This window comes from Oncorhynchus kisutch, linkage group LG21, assembly GCF_002021735.2.
Source record: "Oncorhynchus kisutch isolate 150728-3 linkage group LG21, Okis_V2, whole genome shotgun sequence".
Classification (NCBI taxonomy): Eukaryota; Metazoa; Chordata; class Actinopteri; order Salmoniformes; family Salmonidae; genus Oncorhynchus; species Oncorhynchus kisutch.
Genome location: NC_034194.2, coordinates 20,530,928 through 20,543,857, shown reverse-complemented (window position 1 = coordinate 20,543,857; position 12,930 = coordinate 20,530,928). Strand labels below are relative to the sequence as shown.

At 44.3% G+C, this 12,930-nt stretch overlaps 1 protein-coding gene across 2 annotated transcripts in view; it reads left to right on the top strand.

Moving 5' to 3' along the window:
- Positions 1-12,930, top strand: part of rcan2 (regulator of calcineurin 2) — a 121,925-nt gene that overhangs the window by 105,335 nt on the left and 3,660 nt on the right. For both annotated transcript variants that reach the window (XM_020455379.2, XM_020455381.2), the window contains one exon: positions 2,062-2,233. In XM_020455379.2, coding sequence (XP_020310968.1) covers positions 2,062-2,233 — 172 coding nt within the window. The remainder of the gene's footprint in view (positions 1-2,061; positions 2,234-12,930) is intronic.

Here is a 12,930-nt window from a genome sequence, read left to right as displayed (position 1 = left end):
CAGTAGCTAAACAGTACAACAAGCAGAACTGACTGCCAACAGACTGGGACTTTGATTTACCCCCTGTTCTGTTGTCTATTGCTGGAAGGAAAGGGCACATTAAAGTGATGCTCCAGAGCTTTTGTATAATTTCAGCAGTAGCTTTTGAACGTAGTGCTCACGAGCCAACATGGGTCCCCAAAAACGTTGTACAGATGTGTACTACATCATCCATGTTGTATGATATGTTACATCCTGCAAAACATTTATATATATATATATATATATATATATATATATATATATATATATATATATATATATATATATATATATATATATATATATATATATATATACAGTGCCTTGCGAAAGTATTCGGCCCCCTTGAACTTTGCGACCTTTTGCCACATTTCAGGCTTCAAACATAAAGATATAAAACTGTATTTTTTTGTGAAGAATCAACAACAAGTGGGACACAATCATGAAGTGGAACGACATTTATTGGATATTTCAAACTTTTTGAACAAATCAAAAACTGAAAAATTGGGCGTGCAAAATATTCAGCCCCCTTAAGTTAATACTTTGTAGCGCCACCTTTTGCTGCGATTACAGCTGTAAGTCGCTTGGGGTATGTCTCTATATATATATACAAAATGGATGATGTAGTACACATTTGTACAACGTTTTTGGGGACCCATGTTGGCTCGTGAGCACTACGTTCTCAAAATTTCAGTCTCTCGATGTGCAAAACTGATAGAGACATACCCCAAGTGACTTACAGCTGTAATCGCAGCAAAAGGTGGCGCTACAAAGTATTAACTTAAGGGGGCTGAATAATTTTGCACGCCCAATTTTTCAGTTTTTGATTTGTTAAAAAAGTTTGAAATATCCAATAAATGTCGTTCCACTTCATGATTGTGTCCCACTTGTTGTTGATATATATATATATATATGTACCCAAACTTTGGTTAGGGTGTGTAGTTTAGGGAAAAACTGTGTTTATAGAAAATAGTCTCATGTTTACATTTAGTCACTGATGCAGTGTGACTAATAATAATAAAACCCTCTCCTGTGTGTGTGTGTGTGTGTGTGTGTGTGTGTGTGTGTGTGTGTGTGTGTGTGTGTGTGTGTGTGTGTGTGTGTGTGTGTGTGTGTGTGTGTGTGTGTGTGTGTGTGTGTGTGTGTGTGTGTGTGTGTGTGTGTGTGAGAGAGTGTGTGTGCCCTCCTCCTTGTAGAAGCAGCTTGTGATTGCTCCACATTAGCCAATAGGCCTTTCTAATTCCTCCCCCAGTGGTTATCAGGATCACAAGCACTCCGCTGAGGCAGAGAGAGAGAGATTAAGTCCATGACTTATATTCCTGTTAGAGATAATATCTGCAGGGCCGGTGTGTTACGCTGTGCTGCCTGGAGGCTGGAGCACACAGACACTTCACAGCACTCTCATGATCTACATGTGATCTGGACCTATTAGCTGTTAGTCAAGATGACAGGCCAGGTGGTGATGTGGCTCTGTAACCCAGTAGACTAGTGTTGGTCCTGGAGAACAGGGAGGTCTGTAACCCAGTAGACTGGTGTTGGTTCTGGAGAACAGGGAGGTCTGTAACCCAGTAGACTGGTGTTGGTCCTGGGGAACAGGGAGGTCTGTAACCCATTAGACTGGTGTTGGTCCTGGAGAACAGGGAGGTCTGTAACCCAGTAGACTGGTGTTGGTCCTGGGGAACAGGGAGGTCTGTAACCCAGTAGACTAGTGTTGGTCCTGGAGAACAAGGAGGTCTGTAACCCAGTAGACTAGTGTTGGTCCTGGGGAACAGTGGCCCAGACAAGGATCCTTCCCAGTCAGTGTCCTTTAACCTCAGCTCTCTGGCTGGCTGAATCAGGTCTCAGCAGGACCCTTGGAACTAAGATGTGGAACTAACTGACTGTCTGGAGTGTAGAATCGTACAGCCTTGTCCTGGATTATTTTTAAAAAGCCAATCACTAAGAGACATCTGATTAAAACTGATTCACTAATAATTGGTCTGTACCCCCCCCCCCCTCTCCCTCTCTATCCCTCTGTCTCTCTATCCCTTCCTCCCTCAGGTCCAGAACCCAGTATCAGATGGTGATAACCTGCACCTGGCACCTCCCCAGCCCTCTAAACAGTTCCTCATCTCCCCTCCCGGCTCGCCGCCCATTGGCTGGCAGCAGATAGACGAGACCACGCCCGTCATCAACTACGACCTGCTCTATGCTGTGGCCAAGCTGGGCCCCGGTGAGTCATACCACTAGTTACACACTACAAGCTGCTTTTGATTCTCTCCGTTACTCTCCTTTTCGGAGCTCTGTTTCAGTTTTACTTTCTCTGTCTCAACCCTTCTCCCACACCTTTCGGGTTGTTCTCACTGTTTCACTCCTTCCGTCATTTCTGTCTCTCATTCTCTTTCTTATCTTCCTCTCACACGCTGTTCTATTGGCTCACATCTCTCACTCCCCCCGTAAATATATCCAGTGATACGTGATGTAATATGACATCCTGGAGCACCTCCCCTCGGTCAAGCAGGACGTCGGGTCACATTCTTCCTGTTTAAAAGATACACCGGTCAGAACCTGTACCTTTAAATGTTTTTGGCATTCGTAGAATACATCCTCTGGCGTCGGTCACTGTGTGTCCTATAACCAGCCTTAATGCAGCCCTCTGTACAGGACACAAAGCCGTAGAGACTAGAGGAGAATTTCTATTGGCTGAACCCAGTTTTGGGGACAACGTGTTATAAAGGTATTGAGTAACAAAACGTGTTACTTTGATTGAAGGCAACACGTCAAATATAATATAGAACTATTTTTAAGTAACGAATCCCCACACTGCCCGAATCCCAGTTAACCTTCAGATGCAGTAGAGATGCTTCAGGACGTTTTACTGCCATGCAATATAAAGCCCTTTGAGTTCTTAAAAAGTCTTTATGATCATAACTAGAGTATCAACTCCTGTATATTTCCACTTCAGCTGATACAGAAGGTTGTGTTCTGGCGTTTATGACCGTGTCATGTCCAGAAGTCCAGTTAGTGTTTGTGGTGGACCACACACGTAGACCGACAGAGTAGATGACCGCCCGGGAGGTGACCTTTCCATCTCATAGAAGATGAGTCAGGTCGCCCTCTCTACTCCCCAGCCGCTGGTCTGATTACGTACTGTAGCCTACTGTTCCCATTGGAAACATGGTCCACCAGGTTGATTACAGGCAGCAAGCCATTTACACATGTATTTAAACCCAGAGTCCATCTCAAATAGTCCTGTATTTAGATCCATGGACATGTTTGGTGCTGTCCGTCACAGGCTATGTAATACTACCTAGTAGGTTTCCGTTGAAATCTATTGCTTCAAAAGGAATTTCACACACAATAGAATATGGCCGAGGTTGAGATGGAGCGACATGTCATGCCGGTAACATCTCTCACTGGTTTATGATTTAGATTTTTAATGAACAGCCCTCCAGTTCCATAATGTATCCTCTTCCTTCAGTCCCCGCTGCTCCAGTCTGCCTCTGTTTTCCATGCCATCAGAGGGGCAGTGCTGCTTCGCTACATTGAACTTGCCCGCCGACTTGAAAGAGCCGCGACCCAATAGCAGTGCCCCTCTCTTCACAAAGGTCCCGCTGCACGTCGTCATGTCAACCATGAATAATGCATGAGGGTGAGAGACGTTAACGACCTGCCACTACTGACTCCCTGTACACTAATGGTTTATTCATCTCTGCTATGAGAGGAATATCAACAAGTCTCACTCTAAACCTCCCCGACTCTCCTCTGGGATATCGTCACCTCAGCCACCATGTCATTCAGTCAGGAGAGAGTGACAACCACAATTGTGTCTGGCTTGATAATGATGGCTGTCTTTGAGTAAGAGGTTTAGTCAGAACAAGCAGCGGATGCAAATGGGAATCAGTCAGCTGTTATGTCTTCTTGTAATTTGAAATAGACCTAAACGGAGTGTCAATCATCTTTTTGTCTGGCATGTTTGTTATATCTCACTAAATGCCTGATACTAAGTTTGGTGATTACATAGTGTCCAGTAGTTAAACTGTGACGGTAGGCTACTATTTTCTTACAATGCTTCATCTCAGTGTGTATGTAAATGTACAGGGATTATATTCCATACAGCCATAGTCAAGTCTATCTGCCTTCCTGGCCAGAGCCTCATTTTCTTAACAGAACAGCTGTTTCACAGATTCTTGCCATTCTGCTAATTTTAGCATGACTGGAGCTGCCAATCGTATGGTTAACTCCCACGTAAACAAACCCTTACTCCCAGTCAATGATATGAAGGGAGGGAGAGAGAGGGAGATAACACCTGCAGTTTCTTGCTAACCTCTTATCTTTCTCTCTCTCACGCTCTCTCTCATTCCTTCTCCCTCTCTCGCTCTATCTCTTCCCCCCCCCCCCCTCTGCCCAACTGACACTACCTCAGGTCAATCAAGGAGGCCATTTTGAAAAGTGAATATCACTGTCTGTCTGTTCTATTTGTAGCTGTGGATGTAGGAACATTTAGATTATGCAACATTACTAACTCTCAGCCCCCCAGATATCTCTCTCTCTCTCTCTCTCTCTCTCTCTCTCTCTCAATTACAGGGACTTTATTGGCCTGGGAAACATATGTTTACATTGCCAGAACTATTTAAATCGATAATCTTGCTGCGATGGCACATCATTTTTATTTTGATTTAACTAGACAAGTCAGTTAAGAACAAATTCTTATTTACAATGACAGCCTAGGAATAGTGGGTTAACTGCCTTGTTCAGGGGCAGAACGACAGAATTTTACTTTGTCAGCTCAGGGATTAGATCTTGCAACCTGTCGGTTACTGGCCCAACGCTCTAACCACTAGACTACCTCCCACCCACTTATTCTGTATATAGTCAAAGCTTTCCTTAAGTTTGGGTCAGTCACTGCGGGCAGGTATTCTGCCACTGTGTACTCTCTATTTAGGGCCAAATAGCATTCTAGTTTTCTGTTTTTTCGTTAATTCTTTACAATGTGTCATGTAATTATCTTTTTATTTTCTCATGATTTGGTTGGGTCTAATTGTGTTGCTGTCCTTGAGCTCTCTCTGTCCCCAAATCCCATCAAAACACATCCCGCTGAGAGTTATCTCACTCTCTCTCTCTCCCCAAATCCCATCAAAACACATCCGGCTGAGAGTTATCTCACTCTCTCTCTCCCCCTCTATCCTCCCTCTTTCTCAGTCCCTCTATCCTCACTCTCGCTCTCTCTATCCCTCCTCCTCTCCCTGATCTGATACGCTGGGGTCATCCCTATACCTCAGGGAATAGACTGCATGACTGCATAGGCCCACTAACTGGAAGATTCCGTAGGCCGACAACTAAGATTGGTTACTCATATGAGTTGCATTTGAATAGAATGATCTTCCTGTATCTATCAAGATAGACATACAGTATACTTACAATCCACTCATATTTACTAGAGCACCATTTCATATTCATATTGAGTTCCTGTTTGATGTTACACGCTTCTATTAGGATGTAATAGTAGTGGATAGTGGTACTGTAGGTAGTGATTCACCTAGTCCAATGAAGCACTGGGCTCATTGTGTACGGGAACATTGTCTGCCTTCGTACTGTATAATAACTCTACAGACGGTCTAAGCAAATCTCCCATTCGTTAACGCTGTAGGTGTACTTGTTAGTGGAGTTAGTGGAGCCCAGGCCCTGTTAGTATGGGTCAGCCTGGGCTACAGGTACGTCTCTCTGGGCCCGAGAGCGCTCTCTCGCTGGGTGTAAACCCCCAGGACAGCCACAGCTGGAGGTTACCACCACATACCAGCCACTTCATGGCCTCATAGCCCTCTAAGTCGCTCTATGTGGTGTCTAACTTTTACAAGCACAAGAATATCCCACTTGAAACGTTCCTTTACTAGTCAACCATGCAGGTACCCTCACAAGCACACAGTGATACATCTGGTGGAACCCACAAACAACCCACAAACGCTATAAGTCCCTTTCACTACTAACTAACTCGCTGTAGGTGTATACAGCACATGAAATGTCTCTCAAGTGACTGTATTCTTTCCTCTGTTCAGGGACTAGAGTGGCTTGCATAAGAGATTCATTTAAAGGGTTTTGCATATTCATGGGAGTGGAGCGGGGAGCAGAGCAGGATCAAACTGGTCTTTACCTCGTGTATCGCTGGCCTTTAGTTTATACACTGACCTAGAATCAGAAGTGGAGCAGAGGCTGTCTCTGAACTCAGGGGCCAGAGACTGACATGAGGTCAGGGAATCGTAGTGCTTGAAGATGACTGTGGTGAAACAGTGGGTAAATGGTATGTACTGTAAGCAAGTGGGAATGGTTATTATCTGACATGTTTAGAACATTTCAAGTGCAGCAGCTAAAATGTGATTGGGCTAACAATAACGATGCCTTGGTGGCGAGTATTTCCTGGTACACTGAAGTAGCACTTCAATGATAAGGCCTGGTCATATATGCCTTTTACGTCATGGAATAGAGTGCAGTATGTATATGAATGTAGACTCTGATGTAAGGCTGTAGAGTGCAGTTTGTATAGAAACATTATATTTTAAAGCTCTACCTTTTAAACTGTAAACATTACAGGCGCTTACCATAGCGATCTGTCATACATCATTAGTGTATGTTTGTGTGTATGCGTACGTGCATACTCGGTAGTGTGTGTGTGTGTGTGTGTGTGTGTGTGTGTGTGTGTGTGTGTGTGTGTGTGTGTGTGTGTGTGTGTGTGTGTGTGTGTGTGTGTTTGTGTGAGAGAGCGAGAGAGCAAGAGCGCATTGCAGGCTTTTATTATTTTATTCTTCAGAGTTTTAGTGGAGAAGCTTTAGGGTTAGCACTACTGGAAGTGTGAGGAAGTGTGTGTGTGTGTCTTGTGTGCGTGTCGTGTGTGTGTCTTGTGTGTGTGTGTTTGCACTGGCAATTTTAGCATGTAAATCTTGGTCGGGCAAGATTTGCATGTCAGCAAAGCCACTACACAACACAACACTGAACAATACATTAATTGCGCTATAATGGTGACAAACGGTGCCCACAAACTGTTAGGGCCTACATAAAGCTGTCCCAACAGCAGAGCTTTCTTTTCAGCACCATGGAGTGAATCCTTACCACTGCTACACCTGGCTATCAGAGCCTCGTCTGGCAGTGAAACAGTTCATTCAGCCTCATTTACTGCCTTTTAAAAAAACATAGCTGATATGGCTGACTTTCTTAAACAAATGTTGTTTCTACTGACAATTGAGATGTACAAACTATGGCATAAGGGAACAATGAGTGGATAAGAGACAATCCTTCATTTCGATTAAGTCATTAGTGAGCGAGCTAGGACGGACGTAGTCAATATAACTTTTGAAATGTACAGCGACAGAATTCAGAACATGGGCTGTTCTTACATTATTCTCCCTGTACACCAAGTCAGAACGGCAGGATAAATAAAGGGGTATATAAGCAGACAATGAAAGCTCGAACAATATTCGATGATGACATTTCTCTAAAACAGGCTATAGGCTACATGAGAACCACTAAGTCAGAACAGTAGGCTAAGTTATGAGGGGGAATCGACCAAATGATTAGGGTGAGGCACATGGTCTACTAACAGCTTACTACACAACATACATTTAGTATTACTTTCTTAGCTACAGTATACATATCTCCCTGGTATATTACATCATTTAGGCAGCAGCATACAATACATTTTTGGACTCACCTTGTTGTGCTGTGCTCACTTGAACAGGAAGATGGCTCGGCGGTCCTTCATGTGGGCAAAGTTTGTCATAAAACTTTGTCATCAAAGTCTGGCATTCTCTGGATTTATGCTGCTTTCAAGGCAACTGGGAAGTCTGAAAAAAAACAAGGTTGAATCATGATATCAGTGATCTTCAGGTCGGAGCTTTAGAAAGAGGCCCGAGTTGCCGACTTGGAGTTCCGAGTAGGGTGACCGTTCAAAACATATTTTTCCAGTCGGAGCTCGTTTTTTTCAGGTTTCCAGTTGTCTTGAACTCCCTGAAGTCTGAGATTTTCCAGTTCTGAGTTTCCAGTTGTTTTGAACGTGGCAGAAGTCACCTGGCTTGACAGCATGACCAATATATTCAACCTTTTCTGGCCCATGTTGTTGCATGTGAATGTTTATCTTTTAAGCTCGGAAAAGAGACACTTTCAGACGGATGCTTTAAATCCTTAAATCCAGACTTGGACCACACACACTCTCCACCGAATAGCAGACAGGTGAAGCAAAATAGGGATTGCTTTGCAACACTTGCAGTTAGCCACGGATTCCTTCCAAACCACTCATTGTTGAAGTTGCGATTTCCAACTTGTTGTGTACCGTAATGTTTATGTCCAATGGCCGATGAGCACCAATACGCTTTATCTATGGGTTTTCTTCATATGACAAGGATTGAAAAGGATTTGCCAGTAGATTGTAGATGTGATTCATGATGATTACTGCTTGTCTAGCTTGCTAGCAACGATTTTGAAATCAGTCCAATCAAAGCTACGGTAGATATTACGTGATTTGTCAATATTTCATCTGTGGTCAATCTATAGCAGCACCCAAGGGGGCTTGAACTTTCAAGCTCTCCCTGTAGATTTCGCGTTGACGTAATGTCCCCATGAGTGACAGAATACTGAGCCAATCACGGCGCAACTAGAGAAGATTACCAACCCCTACTCTCTGTATTTTTCCTGGCTGCCCACCACAGAAAGCACTGAGCTAGACTGTAACAAGTAAGAAAGCACTGAGCTAGACTGTAACAAGTAAGAAAGCACTGAGCTAGACTGTAACAAGTAAGAAGCAAGAGCTAAGCACTGAGCTAGACTGTAACAAGTAAGAAAGCACTGAGCTAGACTGTAACAAGTAAGAAAGCACTGAGCTAGACTGTAACAAGTAAGAAAGCACTGAGCTAGACTGTAACAAGTAAGAAAGCACTGAGCTAGACTGTAACAAGTAAGAAAGCACTGAGCTAGACTGTAACAAGTAAGAAAGCACTGAGCTAGACTGTAACAAGTAAGAAAGCACTGAGCTAGACTGTAACAAGTAAGAAAGCACTGAGCTAGACTGTAACAAGTAAGAAAGCACTGAGCTAGACTGTAACAAGTAAGAAAGCACTGAGCTAGACTGTAACAAGTAAGAAAGCACTGAGCTAGACTGTAACAAGTAAGAAAGCACTGAGCTAGACTGTAACAAGTAAGAAAGCACTGAGCTAGACTGTAACAAGTAAGAAAGCAAAAATGTATGCGGCTTTATTAACTCAATATTTGTTGTATTTTTTACATTGTTATCAAACTGATATATGACATGTATTAATGCCAAAATAACAAACAAAACAGTAACAAACCAGGTGGGGCTCAAAACAGGTGAATGACGGGTCGCCACTGTGTGTGTTTGTGTGTGTGTGTGTGTGTGTGTTTTTTCCATCCAGTGCCGTGTTTCCACATGCACGCCAGCCTTCAGAGAGACTAGCTGAGTGTAGTGTGATTACGGCTCCAGCAGTCTGCCTCCCTCCAACACAAGCCCTCGTTAAGGAGAGAATGCTTTTGTTGCTCCCAGCTTGTTTACAAGGCACGTATCCAGCCTTTCACTCGCTCTCTCACTAAGCCTGAGAAATAAAAACATTTCAGGCGCATCTGTGGGCAAGGGGGTCGTCAACACGTGTGTCAGCAGGCAGGCAGCGCTGTACGATTACTATACCAGGGTCTGGAGCTGAAGGAACAGTGGTACAGTACTGTAGTAATACTGCAGTAATACTGTAGTAATACAGTGAAATCATGCCTGGGTGTATTGGCCCTCACAGTATACAGTAGAATAGATAAGGTCTTTAATGTTTTTATTTCACATACTAGTCATTTAGCAGACTCTCTTATCCAGAGCTGATTGCAGGTAGTGCGTTAACTTTAAGTTAGCAAGTTGGGACAACCACATATCAAAGTCATAATAAGTGCTAGTTTTCTTCAATAAAGCAGCTCTCAGCAAAGCCGGTGCTGGTAAGAAAACGTTTCCACACTAGAACAGATGATGTCAGTGAATGTTATGCAGCAAACATATCAAATCAAATGTCATTGGTTGCGTACACATATTTTGCAAATGTTATCGCAGGTGCAGCAAAATTCTTCGGTTTCTAGCGCCGACAGCGCAGTAATACCTAAACAATACAAAACAATACACACAAATGTGAAATATCAGAACGAGTAATGTCAGAGTCCGGAATATAAATATACATGTATATTTAAGCACTAGGGCCCGAGGAGGTGTGGTATATGGCCAATATACCACAGCTACGGACTGTTCGTAGGTCGCATACCCGTGGTATACGGTCTCATATACAACGGCTGTCAGCCAATCAGCATTCAGGGCTCGAACCACCCAGTTTATAAATATATGTATATAATGGTGTGTATAGACAGTATGGACAGTATATGAATAGGAAAGGTGTGCACAGCAGCAGTCAAACGCTCCTGAAGGAATAGTTGCCTCACCCATAACGGGGTTAACTCTGTACCAGAAGAGCAGTCCTGTGCTGTAGTCTACTACACCTGTTTATTTTGGGACTGTTGCTAAGGAATGTTGTATATTTAAGAAACAGTGATTCAGAGAGTGTATTATTTGAAGTGTTTGGCCTGGCTTGAAAGAATGCTGTAAAAGTAGCTGCACTGTGTTAGTGGGCCTAGGTCACGCTGAAGCCCAAAGAGAGAGACCATCACGTCCAGCTGTCCATCTGTCCTTCCACCCCCACACACACGCTCCGCAAGGTACGAGCCACTAGGTGCCATCCATTTTTATTTACGCTGGACAGGCGTTCATTGCCATGGGGTTAGAGATGGTGAGCTTACTGCATACAGTACAGTCCCTACACACGCACACACACACACACACACACACACACACACACACACACACACACACACACACACGCAGAGCCCCTTTATTAGCAGAGCCTGAAATAGCAGGGATAATGCCAGGCGCATGTGCTGTGAATGACAATGAGCTGTGTGTGTGTGTGTGTGTGTGTGTGTGTGTGTGTGTGCGCGCGCGCGTTAGTGCATGCGTGTGTATGTCATTATGTGATAATTAGATGTAATGTTGTCGTTATCAGAACCCCTGAGACGTACTAAATGACAGATGATAGCTAGGGTATACTGTATAACAGCTCTTAAGGAGAGTGTTGAACCCCCAGTGTGGAGATGAGTGTGTGTTCTGGGCTCTGTAGCTGATCCGGGAGTGAGTTGACTGATACTGATACAGTTCCATTATGTTGTTCTGAGTACTGGGCGTGTGCTGAGCCTCTATTATCCCCCTCTCATTCTCTTCCTCTCAGTACCTCCCCTTCTCTCTCTATTTCCTTTTCTCTCTTTTCTCTGTTTTTTGCATCCCTCTCCCTCTCTCCCCCTCTCCCTCGCTCCCCCTCCCCCTCTCTACCTCTCCCTCGCTCCCCCTCCCCCTCTCCCCCTCTCCCTCTCTCCCCCTCTCCCCCTCTCCCCCTCTCCCCCTCTCCCTCTCTCCCCCTCTCCCTCTTTCTGACTCTGACTGTCTGACCCGGAGCGACAGCACGCAGCAGCATTGACGTCACCCAGCGGTTGGCTGAGGAGCCCAGTCCTCAGGAGAAATGGAGGGAGGGAGGGAATGAGGGAGGGAGGATATTGCTTCAGTCCTCCCTGGGTTCAGGTCCTCCTAATCAGAGAATTACTTGGTCTTTCTGTATATTAAGCTTCTGCCCCCAATTCTCACATGACCGTTTAGTAATTATGAGGAGAAAATCCTCACCCAGGTTGAGTTTGCCTCACCTCACTGATTTAGTGTCTCTCTTGGAACCAGGGCTCCCTCTTGAGGTCATGTACATGTTTATATTTTCAAATGTCTTGTCCTGACCATCTCTTCCTCTCTCCCCCCTCTGTCTCTCTCTCTCTCTCTCTATCTCTAGATCAGCTTTAATATTGCATGTAGATTGTAGCTTCCGTCAATGTAATTATCTGCATAATTTCCAATCCAATATATATATATATATACATACATATACATTTAAAAAATATATATTTTCCTTTATTACTTTCTAACCCTACAACTCCTTCCCTAATTGGAGTAAACTAGTGAACAACAACGCTTAGGCTTCTACTTCCAGCTTCTACATACTATATACATTTTACGGGCACAATATTGTTTTACATTAGTTATTTAGTTGATATTAGTTGTTATTACTCCAAACCTTCAGCTCCAGTCAACCCCTCCCATCTATCTCTTAACACCATCCATATTGGATTTCTATTTGCCATGTATTTTTTCAACTGTGCTGTGATGATCTCTCTCCCGTCTCTCTCTCTCTCTCTATTCCATCTCTCTCTCTCTCCCGTCTCTCTCTCTCTCTATTCCATCTCTCTCTCTCTCTCTCTCTCTCTCTCCCGTCTCTCTCTCTCTCTCCTGTCTCTCTCTCTCTATTCCATCTCTCTCTCTCCCGTCTCTCTCTCTCTATTCCGTCTCTCTCTCTCCCGTCTCTCTCTATTCCATCTCTCTCTCTCTCTCTTCCGTCTCTCTCTCTCTCTCTCTCCCGTCTCTCTCTCTATTCCGTCTCTCTCTCTCTCTCTCCCGTCTCTCTCTCCTCTCTCTATTCCATCTCTCTCTCTCTCTCTTCGTCTCTTCTCTCTCTCCGTCTCTCTCTCTCTATTCGTCTCTCTTCCCGTTTCTCTCTCTCTCTCTCTTCCATCTCTCTCTCTCTATTCCGTCTCTCTCTCTCCCGTCTCTCTCTCTCTCTCCCGTTCTCTCTCTCCGTCTCTCTCTCTCCATCTCTTCTCTCTCTCTCTCTCTCTCTCCGTCCTCTCTCTCTCTCTCCTCTCCTCTCTCTCTCTCTCTCTCTCTCTCCGTCTCTCTCTCTCTCTCTCCCGTCTCTCTCTCTCTCTCCCATCTCTCTCTCCCGTCTCTCTCTCTCCCGTCTCTCTCTCTCTCTC